We start from the raw sequence: 24,886 nt of genomic DNA, 5'->3' as shown, positions 1-24,886 counted from the left end.
GTTTTTCATAGACTATGTGATTTAATACATATAACTTTACACTACAGGAAACTAAGTCAAGGGAAATGAAATAATTTAGATATTTCGTAGATATTTCAACGTAGATAGTGGCCAAACCAGAACATGAACCCAGATATTTCTCACTAAAATGCTCAAAGCTTTTCTACCTCACTACATAACATTCTATTTTGTCACTATCAATCATATAAATGTATTAATAATTTAAATTTTGTGGACCAGATTCTCCCCTTTTCACCTTGATCAAAGATAATCTGATTATAAAGGCTGAGATTCTGTGAAAGCTTTTGTGCCATGCTTGATTTCAAAAATCAGTAAATATTTTGTAAATTTGGGTGTTATTTTTGTCTTACAGGTACATGTCAAAAAATGCATAACACAACACTGAAATAACAGAGATTTAGGCATAGTTTTTATAAATATACTAGTACAATTAGAATACCCCAAAGAAACATAAACTTTTCTGAAAGAGAGAATTTCATATTGAGAAAAAAAGTTGGTTTTGTGGCTCCTCACCCTGGCATAATATATATATATATATATTTTTTTTTTTTTCCTTAAAGCTTTCAGTTTGTATCCCAGTCCCTCTGTGAAAGAGAGAAGCTATAATTCCACTTTGGCACTAGGTCATTTTTGTTAATATTCTGGTTACTCAACCAGCGTCAATTGTTTTAGTTTCCCTATCTGTAAAGGAATATCCAAAAAGATGAATACTGAAACTCAGATAAAAAAAATTCATCATTGAACAAAAGGATTAGAATTATGCCCAACAAGAAAGCTTTGTACTGTATTAGAATGATTTAAAACAATTATCATATTTGTAATTTATTGGCCATAAAATTACTTCCTCATTTTGGAAATACTACTTTGCCCTTTGCCTGGTATTTAATGTGGTATCTTTTTGTTTGGTATATACCATACAATAATAAAATATTATACAACGTGGATGATTATCATTCAAAAAAATTATAATTCTATGATGATTAAATAAATTCTCACTTGCATTTATTTCATGTAAAATATGATATAAAAACAAAATTAGCTTACCCCTGCTTTGGTTTAAGGAAGGTTATACTTTACAAGTATAGTTTGCTAAATAGTTTTTAATGAGTTAACATCTACAATCATGTATTTGTGATTACATACAAGTTGTTTTTCATCATTGGTCACTCTAAGAAAAACAAGTACTTCCGACATACTTTGTTTGAGGGTGTTTTACTTTAAAAGGACTTGGAAATCAAGTTGGCAATATAAGTAGAAACTACAAAATAAATTTGAATAAAAATTTACTAACTTTCTCCCCTTTTCTCACTCCTGAGTAAAGAGGTGGCTCTAGAAAGAAGAGTGCCAAGGTTCTTTGTTAATAAACCTTAGTTTTCTCATCTGCAGAATACAGATTTAAAAACCTCATCTTAATGAGGATTAGACTGTTTGTTTCAGAGTGACAGCATATAATCTAGAGCTCTGCCTCTTACCACTTGAGTGACCTTGGCCAACTTACTTCACTTCTTTGAACCTTTGTTCTACTCATTTGTAAAAAGGGGCTAACATAGTTATCTGGCTTATGTATGTTTACACCTATCACTGGTATAATTTTCCCTTTTACACAGTGCTGCATGTTCTCAGATTAGCAAAAATATTATATGGAAGGGGACTCAGTCTTTTCTCTGAATGAGTCCCCTCTTACTGCATCTGCTTTCCTAGGGAAACAAAATTACATAGTTCCATCTCTGTCTTTGTCTAGGGTACAGCAGTCATTCGTGGCAAAGGATAGAAACTGCCCCATGAAACCTCCAATTATCATGAATAACTGGACAGTTGAAATTCCTGCCCCCTCCAGAATGTTAAAAAAACAGTTCATAAAACATAGTCTTTTAGATGCTACATAAACAACGAATTCCTATAGAAAACTCTTCTAATAATGAAAAACAACTTGTTTGTAATTACAAATAAATGATTGTGCATGTTAACTAATTAAAAACTATTTACCAAACTATACTTTTAAAGTATAATCTTCCTTAAACCAGAGCAACAGCAAGCTAATATAAGAAGCTAATATAAGAAAAAAGTGGTATAAAGAAAAAAGAAAAATAGCAAGAAATTTAAATTGCTGATCACTTTTTCTCTATCATTAACAACTTATTTCCTTAACCAATAATAAAGTTAAATTGAGAAAGAAGGGGAGACAATTTGTGAAGCTGAATTTTTTGCTTTACTTATTAATTTTTCAGGCATAGTTATATTGTATCCATTTTTGTAATAGCTCTCAATTGTCTCCTTTGTAAATTAATGATTTACTAAGTAGATGGCTGCCCTCTTACTAGAGACCTAGAATTCAAAATTATGTTAAAGTGCCAAATTATGCACACAACCACTTTTATTATTAAAGTGGATTTATTTAAAAAGGTATACATTTAAAACTCATCCCAATGACAGTAGTATGAATATTCTGATACTAGAAAGATTCCCTCTAGAATACATAATATCAAAAGTTGTCTTTAATTTGGTATATACGTGGTTCAGTGCTATTTATTGAATTTTCTATATATGTATGGCAAAATATTACAACCACAACACAAAACCAAACGTGGAGATGACATTGTTGTGACACTGTTGCATGCTGACACAAAACCTCACAGCATCTAGTCCAAATCCTTGGTTCACTATTTTTATTTTATTTGAATTAATTGAAACCCAGAAAACAATATAATACATTTCCTTGGGACGTATACTCACTATGCATCTATCTCTTCAAGTCAATGGGATTTCAAATGAGAGAAAGCAATTTACCACAACATCCACAAGTTTTTGGTCAACATTATAGACAAAGGATCAGACTTTGGAGCCCAATTGCCAGGGTTCAAATCCTGCTTCCACCAGATAACAGCTGTGTAACCTTGGGTAAGTCACTTCTTTGTGCCTTAATTTGCTCCTAACTAAAATGATGACAGTAAAACCACCTCTCTCATAGGGTTCTTATGAGGAGCAAATGAGTTACTGCTTGTATAGAAGTTGTAATGCAGTATACATTATTAATGGAATTGGCAATAATAGGGAGTTTACTAAGAATCTTTTTATCGCTCCATTTTTTGTCAGTAATGAAAAATTTTTTAAAAGTCTGAGAAATTTCAACTCAACAGGTATTCATAAAACACCTACTATGCCTGGTGCCTTGGGAACATAGAATAAATTGGTAAGTTACAGTCTATTTTGAATTTGGAATAAATGGAAAACACAGAGCAAAGTTCAATGTAACATGCAACAACAAAAATGTTAGAGTGCCACATAATTTACCTAAGTAAAGCTAACAGCAAAATCAAGTACTCTAAGATTTATATTAGTAAAAACGCAACTAACAATTGGTAATGTATTTTCAGATCTACACAGAAGTTGCTAAATACAATGCTGTACATCAACGGAAGTTCTGCAGAAATAGTAAAATTTTTCTTTATCTCCACCTGGGAAGTCTGAAAACATCATAGGGCTTGTGACTGGAGCCTAATAACCCCGAGGACAACGTGGTGGGCTGAGCAAATACCTCAATGCGCGAGGGAACGAAAGGCTCGAATCACGACTGTGCCTAGGGACCAGGCTTTTCCTGCGGCTGATGCCAGGCAGATGCAGACCCAGAGGCCATCCTTGCGCGCGATCTCCAACCCGACGGTGCGGCTCCTCTCGGACCTGGAGCTGTGGGGAGAAGGCAGCCTTTCAGTGAGGAGCCGCCGCGTGGCGGGACGCAAGGAAAACCACCCGAGTCGCTGAACAGTATTCCGCGACTCCACTCCAGGGCACCGGGAACGCCAGGGTGAGGAGGGACTCTGCGTTCTGCAAAGCTAGCGGTTCCCACTCCACCTCCCACAATCTCAGTAATGGGCACCCGAGCGCCAGCCCGGGCGACCGCGGCGGAGGAGGCGGTCCGCGCCACTTCAGGCCCCCGCCCCAGGCTCTGCCAGCTGGGGGTCCACCGCCCGCCCCCGGGGTCCCGGGCCTTACGTCACTTCCGGCGCGCGCGCCCGCCTGCGAAGATACAGTCGGGCCAGGGCCTGGCCCGGGCGCGCGGCTGCCCGGGGGCGCGCAGGGAGGGCGGGCCGCGCGAAGGGGGAGTGTCTGCCTGCCGCCGCCACTGCTGCCGCCGCAGCCGCAGCTGCCGCTGCCGCTGCCGGTGCTAAGGAGTTCGCTGGAGCCCTTTCCTCAGACCCGGCCCGGTCTTCGCGCCCGGACTCCTGGCGCCAGCGCTAGGCGCACTCATCGTTCTGACGGGTGCAGAAGCGGGAGTTGTCCCAGACTGTGGAGTGGCGGGCACGGCCCCAGCCCCCCTTCCCTTCCCTGACCCCTTCTTGCCATCGCCCCAGACATGGGGAACGCGGCGACCGCCAAGAAAGGCAGCGAGGTGGAGAGCGGTGAGTTGAAGGCCGGGTCTGGGTATCCGCTGGGCGGGCCGGCGCGGGGCACCGAGCGCCCTCCGGGTCGCAGCTTCTGAGGCCGCGGGCACGGGCCAGGCCTAGCAGCGGCCGCCGAGAGTCGTTCTAGGGGGACCAGCTGCCTTCCTCCTCCATTCCGACCCCCCAGCTCCGCGTTGAGGGCTGAGTGCGAAGGGCCGGATGTGGGGATCCTGGGAAGAGCGTTCCCTGGGATTCCCTTTCTCACTCCAGCGAGGAGGACTTGCACACGTTCTGGAACACTTCCCCAAATATGGTCCGAGGAAAGAAGTCCCTAGGGCCATCCCACCCCTGCTTTCCCCCCTCGCCGACTCTTTGGGAGCTACAGGTAGTGCTGTGGGTAAGGTTGGCTCTTCTTCCTCCATCACTTGGGTCCGACCCAACCTTATCATAAGGCGGGGGCTGCTAGTCTGGCTCTACGCAAGTGAGGCTAATCCTGAGTGGACAACCCTGTCTTAGAGATCCTTCATTTCTTCAGATTAGGAATGGAAAACATAATGAGACCAAACAGCAACTTTATCCATTAGAGAAAAAAGCCAGGCAGGTTTGCCTTTTCTCTAGACATTCAAGGATCTGCTACAATGCCTATAAAACTTAAAGGTCATTCGGAGTTGAAGTGCTTCCAGAACACGGTTAATTTCTTCTGAGAGCTGAAGGTGCGGGTACTCCACACTTTACATCAAACAGTAAAAAATCATGAAAATGGAATTTCTGTATGGCGATAAGGTGTGTGTGTGTCTGTGTGTTTGTGTGTGCATGTATACACATGCATATATATGTGTGTATATATGTGTCAGTCAGAATGGTTGTGAAATAAAAATTGGTTTGCCTTTGTAAAGTTCGTATATTTTTATAATTCAGAATGGCCAAATAACAGATGGTATTTGTTATATCACCAGGAGTGAATGACATGTTAGCACTTAAAGTGGGCCTGGTGATTTTAGTTTGTGTAAATATTACTTGTAATGTTTTCATGGTTGTAACGTAAGAATTAGGCTAATTTTATAACTTTGCATGAAGAAAATAGCTTTTTTCTGTATTAATAAAGTAGAATTCATTTAGAAGGATTTAGTCATTCGTTTTGTTTAACATAAATAGATCAGATTATGTGGTTTATGTTTCATCAGCAAGGTTTTGGTATTAATTTTCAGGAGCTCCAGAAAAGTTTGATGAGCTATTATAGAAACCAAGAACACACAGTATGTCATACGGAGATTTAAAGAAGCCAATGTAGAGGTAGAATGTATGTTATTATTATTATTATTTTTTGAGATGGAGTTTCGTTCTTATCGCCCAGGCTGGAGTGCAGTGGTGCAATCTTGGCTCACTGCAACCTCCGCCTCCCAGGTTCAAGGGATTCTCCTGCCTCAGCCTCCCGAGTAGCTGGGATTACAGGTGCCCACAACCACACCCGGCTAATTTTTGTATTTTTAGCAGAGACGGGGTTTCACCATGTTGGCCAGGCTAGTCTCGAACTCCTGACCTCAGGTAATCAGGTAATCCACCCACCTCGGCCTCCCAAAGTGCTGGGATTACAGGCACGAGCTACTGTGGCTGACCTATGATATCTTTTTAAAATTGCACAAATATAGTAACTAACTGTACAGGAAGTATAAAGAATGCAAAAAGTATAAAGAATTATTTTTACCTGATATGTTGTCATTTTTCATGTTAATTTAAAGCTCTATTAACTTAAAACGTGCTAATTGTGTTACAAAAGAGTGTGCTTGGAGAATGATTATATTAATAGTTTTCATTAGCAAGTGCTGACCTGTATAATGTTTATATTTTGGATAATGATAGTAGACTCTTCTGTGACCTATATATTTTTTATTAAGTTACCAAAACAATTCTCCCTTAGTATTAATTTGCAACTCATAGCTGTGAAATAACCTTGGAATATTTACTGAAAACAGAATGGAAACTTTAAATGTTTATCTGAACACACTTAAATTATTTCTATGGATAAATTCTTTCCTATGTTTTAAGTGTTAATGACAAGCTAGTTCTTAAGTATGTTAGTCTGCTTTTTGTGTAACTTTATTTATGGAAACTGAAGGTCATTATAATAGTTTAAAAAGCTGTTGTGAAGTGACCAAAAAAAATAGCATGTTGTGTGTCATAGGGAAAATTATTTGAAATGTCATGCGTTGATTACTGTTTGTAATTTCATTTGGAGCAATGTTATCAGGTATATGTTGCTGTTCTGTAGTGAACAAAGAAATTGTATTTTAAACTTAATGAAAGAACTCTTATCATTACGTACCTAACTGTTGTGTGTATTTTTTTAAAGAATTATTCTTGAAAATTTGTTTTTCAAAACTTTTAGAAATATATGATGTTAGAGATCAGCCTGTACATTCATTCTCTTTCAAAGATCCTGACCTCCGAAGAAGCTGGAGTTGAGATCATACTGTTAGTAATAACAGAGTAAGGAATAGAGTCTGATGCCTGGACTCCATTCAGCATCAATAAATAATCAATTAATACGTTTATTTTCAAAATATTCACCAAATGTTTTAGTTTCAATGAAAGACTATACGTAAAAGCTAAAAAATGTTACTGTCTAATGGGAAAGAAAATATGTATATATAAGAGTTACCTGAAAGGCAAAAATACAAGTGCTAACATTATGGAAAGTGGAATTAGAACTCTGAAAATTGCTGTATGAAAATGTTTGATTTGAAAAGTTGATTAAAAATATCAAGTCAGTTAAGATTTCAGGTTCAGTTAGCACCAAGCTTCAGAAAGGCAGGTGATTCCAGAGCTTAGTTCTAAAAGTATTCCAAAAGAATGAAGTTAGGCATAAAGATAATTTAGAAGGGTCTTGGTTAGCTTTAACTATCTGGTGCCTGTATTGTACTCTACTGAACATTTTCCCTCTATTAGAATTAACATTTTCTGGGGTAAGACCTAAAAGCTAGGTGAGATTCCATCTTCATCTCCACAGGTTTTGGAGATAACATTAACTTAGGTACCTGTTGTTCTGGTGTATTGAATTAGGAAATTGTACTGATGTATCTCAAAACTTAATGAAAGAATAACTGGTACTATTATATACCTAACTGTTTTGTGTTTGTTTTTAAAATTACCCTTGGAGATATATTCCTTTTAAAATTTGAGCATAGTTATTTAAACATCAGCTAATACAGAGAAACATAAACTTTTAGAAATATGATAAAATTCTCAGAAGTTTTAAACTCTTGTCAGTTAAGTTTGTTTTATTTATCCAGTCTTTTACTTTTACACCGGCCCCAGTCACCAACACACCAAAAAAACACGCTACTTCTTTTAACCTGGGAGGGGTTTTTATTTGTTTCATTTTAAAAAAATACTATACCTCCAGGTTGCCTGTGGGGCTTTGTATTATACATTCATTGCAAAAATGTTGAGGCCCATGGGTGAAAAGTGTTAGTAGGGATTTGAATGTAGATTTTTTCATGACTGCAACTTGTAAAGTTATCATGTGACCTAGTGTTCCCACATGATCTTTGAATGTTTTCCAGAGTATCTCTCTGTCCTATGGATTTGAAAGTCAATAGGAATTAATCAAAGAAAGCCACCAGTAGACTAGGTTCAACAAAAATGCGTTTCTTAACAACTGACATTTTTTGAGGACTAATATGTGCCAGGTTCTCTAATGCTTTCCGTGTATAAACTTTTACTTAATCTTTTATACTGTAAAGCGCTTGAGTTATTCCTTCATTTATGGATGAGGAAATGAAGGCTCTGAGAGCCTAAGTGACTTGCTTAAGGTTGCATAGCTAGTAAGTCAAGAAGCAACATTTAAGTTGAGGCAACTGTAACCCCAGAACCTGAAATTCTAACCACTTTGCTGAACAGCCTCTATATCCAATAGAATAGCCGATGCTAAGACACACAGAATAGCTTAGACAATTATAGCACATTTTAGTTTTCAAACATGACTTTATTTGGTGTATTAAAATCTTAAGTGAAAAAGATTTTTTTCTTGTACCATTCTCTGGATTTTTATCATCATTATCTTTTCAGATTCAATATAGTAGAATTTCAAATTAAACCACATAAAACTAATTTTATGTACTTAAAGCCTTAATTACTACAGTACTTATATTTATTTTTCCCATTTGTAAATGTACACTTTTCCCTTCTTGCCCAATAGTCAATAAAAAAAATTATTATTTGAACTTGTGTTACCACTTTAAAAGTATTGGCAAATTCTCATTTCACCATGATTAGAGTAGCCCTGTCCAATCAAACATTCTGTGATAATGGAAGTGATCTCCACCTATGCTGTCCACTGTAGTAGCTACTAGCCACATGTCTTATTGAGCACTGGAAATGTGACTAGTAACACTGAGAAACTGAATCTTTAACTTACATGTGGCTAATTAGTGTTTGGTATATTGGACAACACAGATTTAGAACATAGTTGTTTTTACATTTAATAAAAATGCCAACCCATCTTTCTGTCATCTTGGTTATTTGTGGATCCTTACAAGTGTGTGTAGATGAACCCAATGCTGGATTTATTTTTTCTCATTTAAGAATTAACTTATTTCCTCAGAATAAGCATTTATAAACTTAGTGAGCAAATTATTATAGTTCAATAATTTGTGTTTAATTTATTAACTACAAAGTTAAATTATTTTGGGGGCTGTACTAGAATTAAAATTTCGGGATTTTTAATAATCTCAGTGAATATTCTTCTATTGAAAAATTTTTATAGATTTAAGTGCAATATAGTGATTTCTTATATCTTACTTAGGTCTTTGCACCTTTCAATTATCAAAGGAAAATCAGTAGCAGATATTTGTTCCAATTCAGTAGAATGCAGAGGTACTTGGGAAATCTTTCTTGGGTATAAGACAAAAAAAATCAAAACAATCAGTTATGCAATTTTGATGATAAATACATATGACCTCATCCAGTTCCATGATTCTGTGATTCTGTCTATGGAGATTGTGTACTGTATCAAATTATCTCATGTTCAGGAACCATTTTTCTTATTCTCCTCCTCAGTGTCCTTCACTTAGGCTGTAGACAGATTGTTGCTTTTTCATTGCCAGCAGCAGGATAATTAGAGGCATGAAAGCCAGCTTAGGAAAGTAAGCCATGGCTGAGTGACAGAAGCAGCACGTGAGAAGGTCCTAGGTAAGCCAGGATGGCTATTAAGATCCTGTCAGATAATTAATAGTTGACCATAATTCATTTTGGCATTCTATTAAATTAATTTTTAAAAATTAGTACAACTTATGAAGTTCTATATCTAGGTGATAAATGTTTGTATATGTGGGTGATCAAATTTCCTCAGATTAATAAATCCTAAGTTCTTAGTGAATAACGTTGTGTTAAATAGAAAAGTGTGAAATTTATGAAAGGTAAATATGCTTAGGTCACTATCATTTTGGGTATTTAATCTTACTTTTAAGTGTATTCCTTCAAGAATGTCCTATATAGTTGTTTGTTCATTGCTTCATTCATTCCTTAATTATTCAGTACACATAATTGAGCTCCTAAAATGTGACAGACTCTACACAAGACTATAGGAATAAAGATTGAATAGGACACAGTACCTGCTCAGGGTGCCCATATTCCAGAAGGGGGAAGATAGACATGTCAACAAACACATGAAACCTGCCACAAATCCTTTCATTAAAGTTCAGCTGGGGAACCAAGGAAAAGAATCATCATTTCCACTGGGATTGGGAGGAAGAGGTTCAAAAAGGACTTCAAAGAGGAGTTGAACCCTGACTTGAGCATTGAAGATGATAAATGTTCGTCAGATGGATTACAGGAGGAAGGGTGTTCTGAGTAGACAGAGCATTGATAAGTGAAGATGCAGAGGAGTGAAACCATGTAACATATTCAGGATAAGGAAGTAAGTTGCCCATTATTATTAAATGATGGAATGTGGGGTTGGTGATAGGAAGAGGGGACATTGTATAATGACAGATGAAACTGAAGAAACGGACAGAGGGCCACATAATGGAGAGAGTTTGAATTTTATCTTTTAGACACTAGGGAGCCATCGTGCACTTGGAAATAAGAGAGAAACGTGATACAATTTGGGTTTAAAAGTGGTTACTTTGGTGGTGATGTGAAGATAAATCATTATGGAGCAAGTGGAATAGAGGCAAGATCAATTATAAGACTCCTGTGATAATTTGAGTGAGGGATTTTAAGGGTCTGAACCAAGGTGGTAGAGGTAGGGATGGAGAAAAGGATCTGAAATGGGAGAAATTTGAAAAATTGAGCAGAATGTGTTTTACTGATTGCATGTGGGAAATGAGGAAAAGGAGGATTGGGGATGACACATTAAGTTTTTAGCTTCAATGCCGTGGTAGATGGGTTGTAACGCCAGTAATAGAGTCAGGAAATGAATACAGAGGGCAGGAGTACATTGGGGGTTGGGGTGGGGACATACTGAACTTGGGATACCCGTGGCATTTCTGATAAATGATAGCTGATTGGTTATTGTATGTGTGGATTGTCTTTTATCTCCCAGCCATGGGGGAAAATGACCTTGGATGTTCAATGGACCTTTTCCACATTTTATCCTCATTTTACTCTTTTCAAAGACAACTGTTTAGAAACTATAGAAACTATAACATCTGGCATAACTTACATAAATTAAGAATTCTATATACTAAAAGTTCAGCCGTTTTGTTTTGAAAAGAGGAAAGCCAAAGTACTGATGAGAACAATGTAACTTTTAAAGAACAAAGTAATTTAAAATCATAAAATATTACTTTTATAATTTAAGTGTGCGTCCTCTAAGCTATTCAGTTTTGTAGTTATACAGCGTAGTGGAAAGAACATGTAAAAAATAGCACCAACATCTATTATGTACTAAGTAAATGTTTTATTCCCCTAGAGTTCTTTAACATAGATGTTTAAAAGTTCAGATGTAATTTAGTAGTAAAATCATAAACTTGAGAGTAAGAAAAATCTAAATTGTCTTTTTTCTATTACATTCTAATATCTCACTTTGGACAAATGTTTTAATATCTCCAAGAGATGGTATAAAATCAAGAGGGATGGATTGGATAATGACACTGTGATCTCTTCTTCCAGCTTTATAATCCAATGCATCTATTATATTTATTAAAAGAAAAAATACACACTTAGGAAGCAGCAAGATGAGGGAATAAATCATAAAAAGTGCTCACAAAATGTGTGGGCAGAGAAGTGGCAAATGATCCTCAATTGAGCAAATAAATATATGGTAATGTATTTAGGGAAAACTTTTGATCTACATTTAAGGAATGATAATAAAGGACAGGAGTGCCCTTGACAGGCAGGGAGGGCTGGGCTGTGCATCCCTCTGCTCGCGCTGCAGGGAAATGTCTCAGTGACTTTTCCTGAGGAGGTTCCTGGCCTCGGTCGTCTCCAGGAAGCCCTCTCAGGATCGGTGGCCACCTCTCACTTCCGGAGCCCTGCAGACCCCACAGTGCAGTTCTGGTGGCCTGGCTGTAACACCCAACTCAGCCCAGACAATATACACTACCAGGATCTCCTCGATGACTGTTAATATCCAAGATGGACCTGACTTTCAAGACCAACAGTGAGATGCCAATGCCTGTGGATTTCCACGCACAGTGGTGTGGACCCTGCAAGATCCTGGGGCTGAGGTTAGAGAAGATGGTGGTCAAGCAGCATAGGAAAGTGCTGATGGCCAAGGTGGATATTGATGACCACACAGACCTCGCCATTGAGTATGAGGTGTCAGCGGTGCCCACTGTGCTGGCCATGAAGAATGGGGATGTGGTGGACAAGTTTGTGGGCATCAAAGATGAGGATCACCTGGAGGCCTTCCTGAAGAAGCTGATTGGCTGCCAAGCAAGGACAAGTCCTGGTTCCCTTGCCCCTGTGGGACCCCAGTAGAACTCGGCCCTTCCTGCTGCCTCCCTCCTGTCTGGCCCCTGGGGCCCAGGCTCTACCCATGAGTGCTTCCGAGCTGGCGGACTGCCCAGGGGCCATCAGAGGATGGTGCTGCTGCTGATCCAGGGACTGCCTTCTTCCCTCCCACATGCCTTTCGTCCCCTCCCTCTAGGGCCTGTGGCAGTTCTCTCAAGATGCAGAGAGAGCTCAAGAGCTCAGGCCAGCCCACAGCACTTCTGGTTAGGCAGCCACACCTTGGTTCTCATCTCTGGTCCCTTCCGATCTGAAGCCTTGTGCCTGGCTCATCTGCCACCTGCATTTCTCTTTCCTGCTGCTGTTTTGTAAAAAGAAAAAGAGAAAAGAAGCCCAAACTAGTGAGAATAATATGTAACTCTCTCATTTTTCGTAGGTCTGTAATAAAGAACTTAGTCATCCCTTCCACCTCCTACTGTGAAGAGCAGACCCTGGGTCCCACACTCAAATCCCCTGTAGTCACCCATCCCTACCCCTCAGGAAGCCCCCTCCCAGCTAGCCTCCCAGGCAGGGGGCACAGAAAATGAGTGGTGGGCTGGGGAGCCCTGGAGAGCCTTGACTCTGGAAGGCTTGAGGCACCTCCTTTGCTCCTTAGCTGGCCTGTTGGTCCTCTGAGCAGGGGGCTTAACTGTGAACAAATCAGACAATAAAGCAAGGGTCTGCACCTAAAAAGACAAATTTATGAATCACTATACTGATCTTCGAAGATATTTTCATGTTCTACTGCAAGTAAAGGAGCCATCAAAGTGTTCGCCATCGGGCAGAGTCTTGAAAATAAAACATGAAACATTCTACTCTTATGTGAAACCATTAGTGTACCATGTGTAGTTGTGGTGTTTTGTGTATGGCAGAACCAGAGGAAGTTTAGATCAGGGGCAGCTAACAGGAGTAAGAGCATGGGAAGTCTATTGTGTGTGAATAAAGTATATATATATATTTCATTTAATCTAGAAAAATTAAAGTTACATGATTAAAGTGTATAAAATCAAGTGGCATAGACAGAAAATCTGGGATTGCCCACCTAAACTTGAAACACTAGAACTCATGGACTATTCTTCCAAACCTAAGCTTCCAAAGCTAGCTGTAGAACAAGTAAAATGAATTATTGTAAAACCTTGATATAGACTGGGCTTAGACAATAAATGTATTTAACTGATTAGTCATTTATGTTTAAAGGTGAAACGTGTTTACAAATTTAGGTAGTATTTTTAGCAATTTCAAAAGCTAGATAATGCTTTTCTACTCTTTAAAATAATTTTTTATTTTTACTTATTTATTTTGAAACAGTTTTACTGTGTTGCCCAGGCTGGACTCAACCCCTAGGCTCAGGCAGTCCTCCTGCGTAGCTGGGACTGCAGGTGTGTACTATCGAGGCTTGATTTTTTACTCTTTATAGGTTTTATAATCTCTCCAGCCCCCAGCACTTTCCAAAAGAGTCATCAGTATTTATAAGATAAGTCTTCTTCTTGCTAATACTAAGGTTTACTACTATTATGCAAATAAATTGTTTCCCCTGATACAGTGGTATAGCTTAAATTGCTTTTAGTGGATTTATTTTAATTTACTATAATTAATTTATTGATTTAGTTCATTTTTATTCCCTAACCAGTGAAATAGGGAGTAAAGAGTTGTCTTCATGTAGCTTATAGTCTGGTAAAAGATTTAGACAAGTAAAAGCGCAATTATGAGAATAGTGTAGGAAGTGGATTATAGGATGTGTTTTTTTGTAATGTGAATTAGATTCAGTAATGCTATGTATCTACGCAGAAAATTTTGCGAATCAAATTTGGGATTCTTGTAAGTTAAATTGATACACTAGCATAATTGAAATTAGTTCTGCCTTAGAAACCACCCCCCCAATGTAGATGCCAAATTTTTTATCTGGCCTGGTGTAACAAGGTATAAAGTCCCAGGCTCTGTGGCCATAGTTTAATGTTATATTCACTGTTGTCTTCTATTCATATGTTAACTTTTCAGGGACATCTGAAACTTGTTTTGTTGTAAGACAGCTGTGGAATCTAAACCTTTAGGTCTATGACAAGCCTGTTTTCTTGATCTGGACTTTGTCCTTTGAAAATTAAAGAGACTGTTCTTGTGATCTTATTAGTTTAGAGTCCTGTTTAGTAAAATGAATATTCCATTTCTATACTGTATTCTTCTTAAGTAGATGACCATATAGCATCAGCAGGCCATTGTTGTATGTGAGCCACAAACTTGAGAGAACATGTTGGTGTACATATTACTTCTTTTACAGGGTCTAGCTGTACTGGTAACTTAGCTCTTTCAATCTTAGCTCAGCTCCCTCTGAGGAGGAGCCATGACAGGTTAAACTGTGGAAGAATATGAGCCTCACTTTAGGCTATAGTCTTGAGGTCATGAATAAGCCATAGTTCAATTCGTAGAATGACAGGCAAAACATTCACTTATTTGTCTTCCATTCATTCTTAATCAGTACTTATTGAGCACCTACTTTAAACCAGGCACTATGCTAGTCTGTAGACGTAAATAAAAATAAGACTTGGTTCCTGTCCTTAAATTGGGAGACAGATATAGATATTTATAGTAAGGCATACAATGATACATAGATGCCTGAGATTAATACTGGGGTGAAAATGTAGCATAGGAGTTTATATAGGAGTAGTATAGAATTTCTGAGATCATCTTGGGAAATAGACTGAAACTGACTGAAATGGAAACTTGCTTTGAGTCCATTTTGGAGATATTTACATCTATAATTGAACTACATTGCTTTTTCAACTCTTATCTCCACTACAGTGTGATCTGGCAAAGGAGTGTCTATGTTGTTTAGTGTTTTAATCTCTGGAATGTGGCACAGTTCTTGGCTCATGTCATGGTGGAAGCTAAAATCATGGATAGTTAAATAGATCAAAAATTCAAACCTCTTGTAGAAGTGTACATCCTCCTCCCTTTTCCTCCATTGGCAGGAACTTTGTCAGTAATGTATTGACTATTTGGGGGTAATAGTTGATTAATGTGATAAGAGAGTACCTCTTTCCCTCCTTTTTATAGTATATAGTAACTTCTTTGACATTTATATATCAAAATTATATTACAGTTGATATGGGGAGATTGGTCTCAGGCAGGTAGGAAGAAGACACTGGACTAGGAAAAACTAGAGTATTATGCTCCCAACCTTTTGAAAAATTTGTTATTCGAGGCATATATCATTCAACTGTGCCACTGTGTTTCTCATCCTTGTTGCTGTCATTTACCAGTCTCTTGCTTACTTCTTATTCATCAAATATTTTGGCATCTGGCCCACAATGTTTCTCTATACTCTAAGCTCTGCATTCATCCTGGATGGTTTCAAATTCTATGTTAATGACTCATCTATCATCACTGCACCTCTGTTCTTTGACCATGTTATCTCCTGTTCCCCTTTTGTTCATTCAGATGTCTGGTCTTGCCAAGGACCTTGTCATATTCATTAACTGCTCAAGAATCACCAATGTGTGTGATTCTTTGATCACAATTTCCTCTCCTTTTTGCTTGCTTTTTAAATATTCCCATTATGATCATTCTTCATCAGAACCTCTCATCCATTTATCCATCAGTCCTCTCACTTTCGTTTTTTCTTCTTAACCATTTTAGATTACTTGGTCCCAAAATTCCTTTGCACATCTGCCTCTTTATCAAATCTCTCTAACAAAACAGTAACTCATGATAAACTCAGCTATGTGCTTTCTCAGTGCTTTCAGCCAAGAGCTAAGCACAGCTAGAGAAAGCCACACAGAAGAACACTAGAAATTTACTATCATCAACCTCAAATGGGCTGACAACATGACTTTACAGTTTTACCACATTTCTCTGATAACTCTGTCTCATTCTTCACAAGTTCTATTTCATTTCTCTCTCTTTATACCTCTGACTTCTCCATTATCTCTCTCATTCTAAGTCGTTATATTTACATCATATTTTATAAGGAAAATAAAAGCTATCAGACAGGAACCCCTTTAACTTCTTCCTATTAAATGTTCACACCTACTGTATTTTAACTTGACCATCTTATTCTGTTATAATAGAGGAGTTGTCTGTTATATTTATCTATTGTTACATCACCTAGGACTCCTAAATTTAGCATCTTAAAGAGTGACAACATTTATTTTACTTATGAAAGTAAGTAATTTGGGCAGAGCTCAGCTATGTGCTCCATATGACATCAGCTATCTTAGCTCTGCTAATAAATCACTGCTATGGTTCATGGGGACTAGAAACACAAAAAGCCTTGCTCATTTACATGTGTCCCTGTTGATGCTGGCTGTACAGGTAATTTGAACCTTACCTGGGACTGTCAGCTGAAGCACCTACACATGACCTCTACATGTGGCTTGGGCCCCATGTCATGTGGCTAAGTTCCAAGAAGGAAGGAGAGAGCCAGGTATAAGCTGTATCACCTTTTATGACCTAGCCTCCAAAGTCAAGCAGTGTCACTTCAGCTGCATTCTGTTTGTTAAGTGAGTCACTTGAATGAGTCTGTATCAAGGGAAGTTGAATTAGATTCTGCCCTTTGATGGAAGGAGTTAGAAAAATTTGGGGACATGTAGAAATCACATTGTACATTTTTCTCTGCAAGCCCAATCACTCCACTATTACTTTGGATCCCAACCCCTCCTGCTTTCCCAGGAGTCTTTGTATTCTTATCTTTTATATGTATAATAATATGTCTTCTCATTTATTTAAAAAACGTGTACCCCTTTTCCCTTCACTTTCAGGTTTCTCTTTGGCCCTACTTTCTCTTTCCCTTTCTCATCGCTCACCTACTAAAGTGAACTGGCCTGTGATTTACCGTATGTGTGATCAAATCAGTTGACTTTGGTGCCCAGGCAGGTAATTTTAATGTGTCTTGGGTAAAACCTGAGACGAGAAGAAAGAAAAAAGAGAAAAATGTTCTTTTTCTGCTCTTGCTGTATGATAGTTACTTACAATCAAGATACAGAGAACTTAAATTTAATGTAGTTCAGCTTTTAGAATATAACATGTTTGAATGTTGTGTTCTGCATATTAATATTTAAGTACTGACGTGAAGTTATATGAAGTATGTAACAACATAAAAAATGTCAAACTGGGTTACATGCACAACCTGGTTTAATATATAAGAACCTATTCTCTAAATACCTTTAGAATCTTTGACCTAACAATTTCTTGGTTCTTTATGATTAGATTTAACTTTCTTGTTTTTTTGGTTTTTTTTGTTGTTGTTGTTTTGAGACAGGGTCTCACTCTGTTGCCCAGGCTGGAATGCAGTGGTGTGATCATGACTCCCTGTAACTGCTGCCTCCTGAGGTCAGGTGATCCCTCCTACCTCAGCCTCCTGAGTAGCTGGGACTACAGGTGTGTGCCGCCCTGCCTGGCTAATTTTCATATTTTTGGTAGAGATGGGGTTTTGCCATGTTGCCTGGCCTGGTCTTGAACTCCTGGGTTCAAGCGATCCACCCACCTCAGCCTTCCAAAGTGCTGGGATTACAGGCATAAGCCACCACAACCTTCTTGTTCTATTACTCACACAAGTTTAGCATGAGAAATAAACACGTTAATGACTTCTTATCTTTAATCTTTATTGTACTCAACGGCATCAGTGACCCAAAAATCTTCAAATGTTTTTTCCCAGTGATATCTGCGACAATAACAGTGGGAGCCATAGTGGAGGTAGAGTGGGCAGAAGGAAACTTTTTTGGTTTTTGTTATGATTGGTTTTTGTCGTAATCTACTTTATAATATTCTGTGTAGTAGAATTGAGAAACTATGTTACAGTAGTACTATTTTCAAGTAAAAATTTAAAGTATACATTTCAAAAGTATTCAAATCCTAATTTATAGGCTAATGAATTTGATAAAGTGAACACCCATGTGAATTTTCACCCATACCAAGAAATAGAATATTATTGAAACCCCAGAAACTTCCCTCCTGCCTGTACCCAATCATTACTAGATTTAAAATGTGGAATACTGCATCATGTTTTCCTTTGTGACTGCCTTCTTTCACATACGTATTTGTGACACTTATCCATGTTTTTGTCATAGCAGTGATTTATTAATTTTCACAGATATATATCATTGTATAAGTGTGGCAAAACATTTTTTCTATGGTTGATGTAAATTTGGGTTGTTTCCAGTTTGGAGCTCTTATAAGTAATGCTTTGAACACACTTGTACATGATTTTTGGTAAATATATGTATGTTTTGGTGAATATGTATTTGATGAATATGTGTTATGTATATACTCATATACATACATGCATATATACATGCATATGTGTCTTTGTGTGTGTATGAGAGAGAATGATGTTGAATTAATTGCTGGATTTCTGGGTCACAGATCATGTGGTTCTGGTAAATACCACCAAATAAATGTTCAGATTGGTTGAATCTGTTTCTAACCAGCAGTGCTTAGGGTTTTAATCACTCCACATCCTTCCCAAACTTGATGTTTTTCATATTTCTAATTATACCTATTATGGTAAACATTTCCTGGTTATAATTTGTACATCCCTTATGACTGATAGTGTTGATCACTTTTTCATGTTGGTATTGGTCATTTGGATATCCTCTTTTTATAAAATGTTTTTTTTTTTCAGGTATTTCCCCATCCCTTTTTTGTGGTATTCTGTTGTCTTTTTCAAAAAAATTGATTTGTAGAGTTATTTAACACGGGTACAGGATTTTCCCCCCAGACATATGTACTACAAATGTCTTCTTCTGTTTAATAGCTTGCCTTTTCACTTTCTTAACAATGTCTCCTTCATACTGTTTAATAATTTTCAAACTTACAAATAATTTACAAATCATTTCCTTTATGATTTGTGTTTTGTTTGGCCTTCTTCGGTCTTCTTTAAGAAGTTCTCACTACGCTAGGGTCATAGATATTTTCCTATGTTAGGTTTAGAAGCTTTCTTTTGCCTTTCGTATTTAGAACTACAGTCTGTCTGGAATCAAGTGTGTGCATCTTACTCTCTCTCTGCGTGTGTGTGTGTGTGTATGCGCTTCTGTGTGTGTGTGTGTGGTGAGGTAGGAGTCATTTTTTAATATCAGTATTTATTTGACACATCACCATTTAAAAGGTAAAGGAAATTGTCCCTTCCCCAAAGCACTGTAATGACATCTTTGTTATCAAAGGCTGAATATATTTGGTTTACTTCTTTTCTGTTCCATTCGTTTTGTCTATTTTAGTGTCAGTACAAAAACTGCATGAATTCATATAATTTTATAATAGAAGTCATCATAATCAGTAGTATAAATCCTAAAACTTCATATTTTACAATAATTTTGAATATTCTTTCTTTTTGATTTTCCTTTAAAAATTTTAAATCAGCTTGTCAATTTTCACATACATAATTATATGCATGAACCTTTAGGAATCTTGAGATTGCATTGAATATATAGTAGTTTGAGAATAATTTTCAACTTTATGATATTGAATTTTTAAGTCCATTTATTTAGATCTACTTTAACTTCTTTTAGTAATCTTTGTAATATTCTGTAACTTCTTTTAGTAGTGCTTTGTAATATGCTGTTTAAATTTTAAATATAATTTAAAAATTACATTTGTTCTTAGTTTCACATGCTTTTTTATGTTACTATAAAGGGTATCAGTGTCAAAGTTTTATCTTCTAATTTTTCATTGTGAGTATATAAGCATAGGGTTAGAAATTTTATGCTGACCTGTCTAGTGATCTTGCTGATTTTATTAACTGTAAGTTATGTATAGGTACATTTAGATTTTACATATACACAAGTCACTTTTTTCCTTAATTTTGACAGTGTAAATTTTTTCCTTTTAGTCCTTATACATTTTTTTCTTGCCTTATTGCACTGATTAGGACTTGCACTACAATAGCACATAGAAATCATGATAACAGCCACACTTGTCATATTCCTGGTGTCACTGAAAAGCTTTCAATATTTTGGAACCAGGCAGAAAATTTTTAAGATATCCTGTTATCTGTTTAAGGAAGGTTTCTTCTATTCCTGGTTTTCTAATTATTTTTCCTTTGAGAATGGGTATTTAATTTTATCAAATGTTATTTCTGCATCTATGAGTTCTGAATGATAAATTAATATTGCATACCTGGAATAAACCCATTCTGGTTGCAATATATTGTCCATTTCATATCCTTTTTTTAATGTAATAGTGAATGTGGTTTGCTAAAATGTCTCAGTATGTTTTCTTTTTATCATTATTCCATTGTTTTTTCTTTGACTAATGGCTACATTGGTTAGTTTTCAAATATTTGGGGGTTTTTAGCTTAGTTTCACTGTGTTCAGAGAACATGTTTGGAATGATTTCAGTTCTTTGAAGTTTGTTGATACTTGCCTTATGGGTCACCATATAGCCATATACAGTAGTCATTTGTAAATGTTCCAATGACTTTTGAAGAGACTGTCTATTCTGCTTTCGTTGCCTACATGTACTGTCTCTCTCTCTCACACACACACACACACACACATACACATACTAAGACAATTAATTCACACTGAATTCAAGGTATTCTGTATCATGTTATATTTCTTTAGAGAGGACTTATTTTACTTCTGGTGTGATTCAATATTATTTTTACTAATTACAGTCATGTGGTATGTAACAACATATCAGTCAAAAAGATACTGAATATACTATCATGGTTCCAAAAATTATACTACTATATTTTTAATGTACTTTTTATATGTTTAGATACACAAATACCATTGTATTACAACTGCCTACAGAATTCAGTACAGTGACATGCAGTATAGGATTGTAGCCTAGGAGCAATAGGCTATCCATATAGCTTAGATATGTAGTAAGCTATACGATCTAGGTTTATGTAAGTGCAGTCTACGATGTTCGTACAATGACGAGATTGCCTAGCGACACATTTCTCAGAATGTATCCCTGGCATTAAGTGACACATGACTGTATTTAACACCCCATCATGCATTATTATTATTGTTCAGGGCCCTCAATATGTATTTATATTTATCCCATATTTGCTGTTTTTTTTCACTTACTCCTTCATGCATTCTTTGGTCTAAGTTACTTGTGCCATAAATAAGTCTTATGTAAAGGTGTCCTAGTGATGAATTATGTTAAGTGATGAATTATGTCAGTTTTTATTTATCTGGATTTGTGTATTTTTTACCTTCACTTTTTAAGGATATATTTTATAAGTATAGAATTTTAGGTTGAGAATTACTTTCTTTGAACACCGAAGATGTTTCATCATGTTTTGTTTTCCATTGTTTTGTTGAGAAATCAGCTGTTAGTCTCAGTGTTGCTTTTTGAAGGCAGTATATCTTTTTTTTTCTTTGGTTGCTTTGAGATTTTCTCTTTGCCTTTGGTTTTCAGCAGTTTCACAATATGCCTAGGTGATTTTAGTCCCCCTACTTTCTGTTTGCAACTTTTTAGAATCATGGCTCAAAATGTTTCATTTATTTAAGATAGTTTTCAATAAGCATATCTTAATATGTTGCCTCTATCCCGTCTTTTCTTTCCTATTCTTCTGAGATACCAATTACATGTATATGTAAAATTTCTGATATGTAATTTCAATTATTATATTTTTAATATCTAGATTTTCCAGTTGATTTTTGAGTTTCTACTTATAAATTTTTCTACTCATTTATATTCTTGTACAAATTAATCATAGCTATATTAAAGTTCATGTCTGAATTTACAATTTTTATTACCAGTGTGTTTTTCTGTAGTATGTTTGGTCTCTTATTTGTGGTTATTTGGTCTTATCTTTTGGCATGCCTGGGAATCTTTAATTGAATGTATTTTGTATCATGTTATATTTCTTAGGAGAAGACTTATTTTGGCTGATGGTTAGAGTTGGGTCAGATTGTGTTGATCCAGTCAACAATTAAGATGACTTGTTGGCTGTTCTCAGTCTTTGCGAGGCTTGGTCTATTTCCTATTTATCCTTACTCCTATCGATGGAGCCTTTCAGTGGTTTTGACTGAAAGCCTGGTGGTGTTTATCAGGGCCCTACCTCATGCTAGCCCTGAACTTCAATTTTTCTTTGCTCACTGTGAGATTACTGAAATATTTGCTTAGTTTTCTAATCTCCTAAAAAGGTGCTTCTCACTATCTGTTCTTTAGTGTCATGCCTTAGGTATCTTAAACATCTGAATGTTTCAAGAAGAAAAAGTAGTACAAAATGTTGGGATTTTTAATTCTGGTTTCTTGGCCCTAAAGTCTCTGAATTCCATTTTTTTCCCTTGTCAGCCAAATGTAATGTTGAATATCTGAACCTTAGCTTTTTGCATGTCCTTACTACCAATTGGGGAAACGCCCTGAGGGCAAAAGCAGTAAAGACTATTGATCTCTAATCATTTCCCATCTTTTCAAGACCTTGGTGTTCCTCAAAACCTGCTGACTCCTTTGCTAATACTTTCAAACAACTCTTATCCCCATTCCTACCAATATTTATGTTATTTTAACTAGAGTTTTTTTTTACATGTCACTTTATTGAAGCAGAAATCCCTTGATAGTATTTTTTTCTTTTTGTAAATCTGTGCAGTGAATCATAGTATAAAGTGTGCACATTTTTAAGCTTATAGATTGAAGAGGTTTTGCAAATGAATTCCTCATATAATCGTGACTAGATCAATATATGCAAATTAACAGCATTCTAGAAGCTTCCTTTGTCCCTTCAGAGTCAATAAGCATGCTTCCCTCAGACGTAACCACTATTCTCATTTCTGTCACCATAGATTAGTTTCGCCTGTTTTTGAGCTTTACATAAGTAGAATAACAATTATACTGTTTTGTATCTGGGATTTTAATTTCAACATTGTTTGCAAAATTTAGTCCTGTTGCTGAAGGTAGGGTTCTTTACTTTTTGTTAATGTATAGTGTTCCATGGTGTGAATACACAATTTATTTTTTCTTTCTAAATTTGATGGTAATTGGGTTGTTTTACAGTTTGGGACTATTATGAATAGAACTTCTGTGAACATTGTTGACCATTTTTGTGCATTTTCATACACATCTATACTCATTTCTGTTAGGTATATACCTACAAATGGAATACTGTCATAAAGTATGTGTATCTGTTTTAGTAGATACTATCAAACTGTTTACCAAAGAGGTTGTACCAATTTGCACTCACAGCAGCAGTGTAGGAGAGTTTCCATTGCCCCATATTTTCACCATCTTTGGTATTGACAGGTATTGTTTTGTTTTAGCCATTTTGGTGTGTGTATTAATAATGGTTCTCCAGAGAAACAGAACCAATAGGAGGGGTTTGTGTGGGGGGAAAGATTATTTCTATAATAAATCTCCTCTTACATACATATATACTTAACTATGGAAATTGACTCATGATTATGGAGGCTGGTAAATCATACGATCAAGTTGGGGAACCAGGAAACCTGGTGCTGTAATTTAGTCTAAGTCCAAAGACCTGAGGAAAGGGGAGAGAAAATGGTATAAGTCCTGGGCTGAGTCTGAAGACCTAAGAACCAGGAGCACTGACGTCCAATAGCAGGAGAAGGTAGATATTCCAGTCTTAAAGGAAAAGAAGAAACAAAAACAAAACGAGCGAATTTGCCCTTTCTCCACCTTTTTGTTATATTCAGGCCCTCAATACGTTGGATAATGCTCATCCACATTAGTAAGGTCGGTCTTCTTTATTCAGCCTACTGATTCAAATGCTAATCTCTTACAGAAACATCCTCACAAACACACCCAGAAATAATGTTTACCAGCTATCTGGGCATCCCTTAGTCTAGTCAAGTTGACACATAAAATTAACCACCATAGTGGGTGTATATCAGATATAATTATGCTTTTAATTTTTGTTTCCCTGATGATTAATCATGTTGAACACGTTTTTATGTGCTTATTGGGTTATTGAGATATCCTTTTTTAGATGTAATGCCTATTACATTAAATTAAATCTTTTGCCTGTTTTTCTACTGGGAAAAGAAAATAGGAGTTATTATTTTGCAGAAATGTTATACGTACACATAGTATATGAATAGAAATAAAAATATTTTCTCCAAGACTATGGGTTGCGTTTTATTCTCTTAATTATATATTTTGATGAACACAGCTTTTAATCTCAATATACTGAGAGTACTAACTTTTTACATAGCCCATTTTGTTTCCCTTTTAACAAATCTTTGCCTACTCCAAGTTCATGAAGATAGTTTCTTTTGTTCTTCTAAAAGACCTATTATCTTTGTCACATTTAGGTCTGCTTGCATGTCTCAGAGCAGTAGAAAGCAATATTATCAGTTGTGAGGAAGAATTATGGGAAAAGTGTTGGAGGTTCGGTAAAGAGGAGAAGGTATAAAAGTCATCTAGAAGAGTGGGAGGTTGGATGGACTAGGGAAGTACAATATGATTGCCAGACAACAGTAAGTACACACTTGAGGTTTCTGGTTATGAACTTCAAATCATAAAAAGTTCGAGTGGTTTGTTTTTCTCCAGTCTTACCCAGCTGCACAAGTGCAGGCACAGTGTAGGTATAGAGATTTCACCAGGGTTCTAGTTTTGCCAAGCAAGTAAAGACAAAACGAGAGAGAGGC

General features: G+C 36.7%; 2 protein-coding genes and 1 long non-coding RNA gene across 3 annotated transcripts in view; 2 read left to right on the top strand and 1 right to left on the bottom strand.

Annotated features, from left to right (window-relative positions):
* LOC115837667 overlaps positions 1-3,988 on the bottom strand; it is a 47,485-nt gene extending 43,497 nt beyond the window's left edge. The window contains exon 1 of the long non-coding RNA XR_004032731.1: positions 3,557-3,988. This is a non-coding gene — a long non-coding RNA (uncharacterized LOC115837667). The remainder of the gene's footprint in view (positions 1-3,556) is intronic.
* A 48-nt stretch (positions 3,989-4,036) lies between these two features.
* PRKACB (protein kinase cAMP-activated catalytic subunit beta) overlaps positions 4,037-24,886 on the top strand; it is a 158,652-nt gene continuing 137,802 nt past the window's right edge. Inside the window, exon 1 of the mRNA XM_012500478.2 lies at positions 4,037-4,418. Within this exon, the coding sequence (XP_012355932.1) occupies positions 4,373-4,418 (46 nt within the window). The 5' untranslated portion in view covers positions 4,037-4,372. The remainder of the gene's footprint in view (positions 4,419-24,886) is intronic.
* Positions 11,388-12,585, top strand: LOC101178448 (thioredoxin, mitochondrial). The gene is given in 2 exon segments (XM_012500481.2): positions 11,388-11,997; positions 11,999-12,585. Coding segments are annotated over 2 exon segments (618 nt in total). The 5' UTR covers positions 11,388-11,704; the 3' UTR covers positions 12,324-12,585.

The sequence above is a fragment of the Nomascus leucogenys genome, chromosome 12, assembly GCF_006542625.1.
Source record: "Nomascus leucogenys isolate Asia chromosome 12, Asia_NLE_v1, whole genome shotgun sequence".
Lineage (NCBI taxonomy): Eukaryota > Metazoa > Chordata > Mammalia > Primates > Hylobatidae > Nomascus > Nomascus leucogenys.
This window is presented reverse-complemented; position numbering and strand designations above follow the sequence as displayed.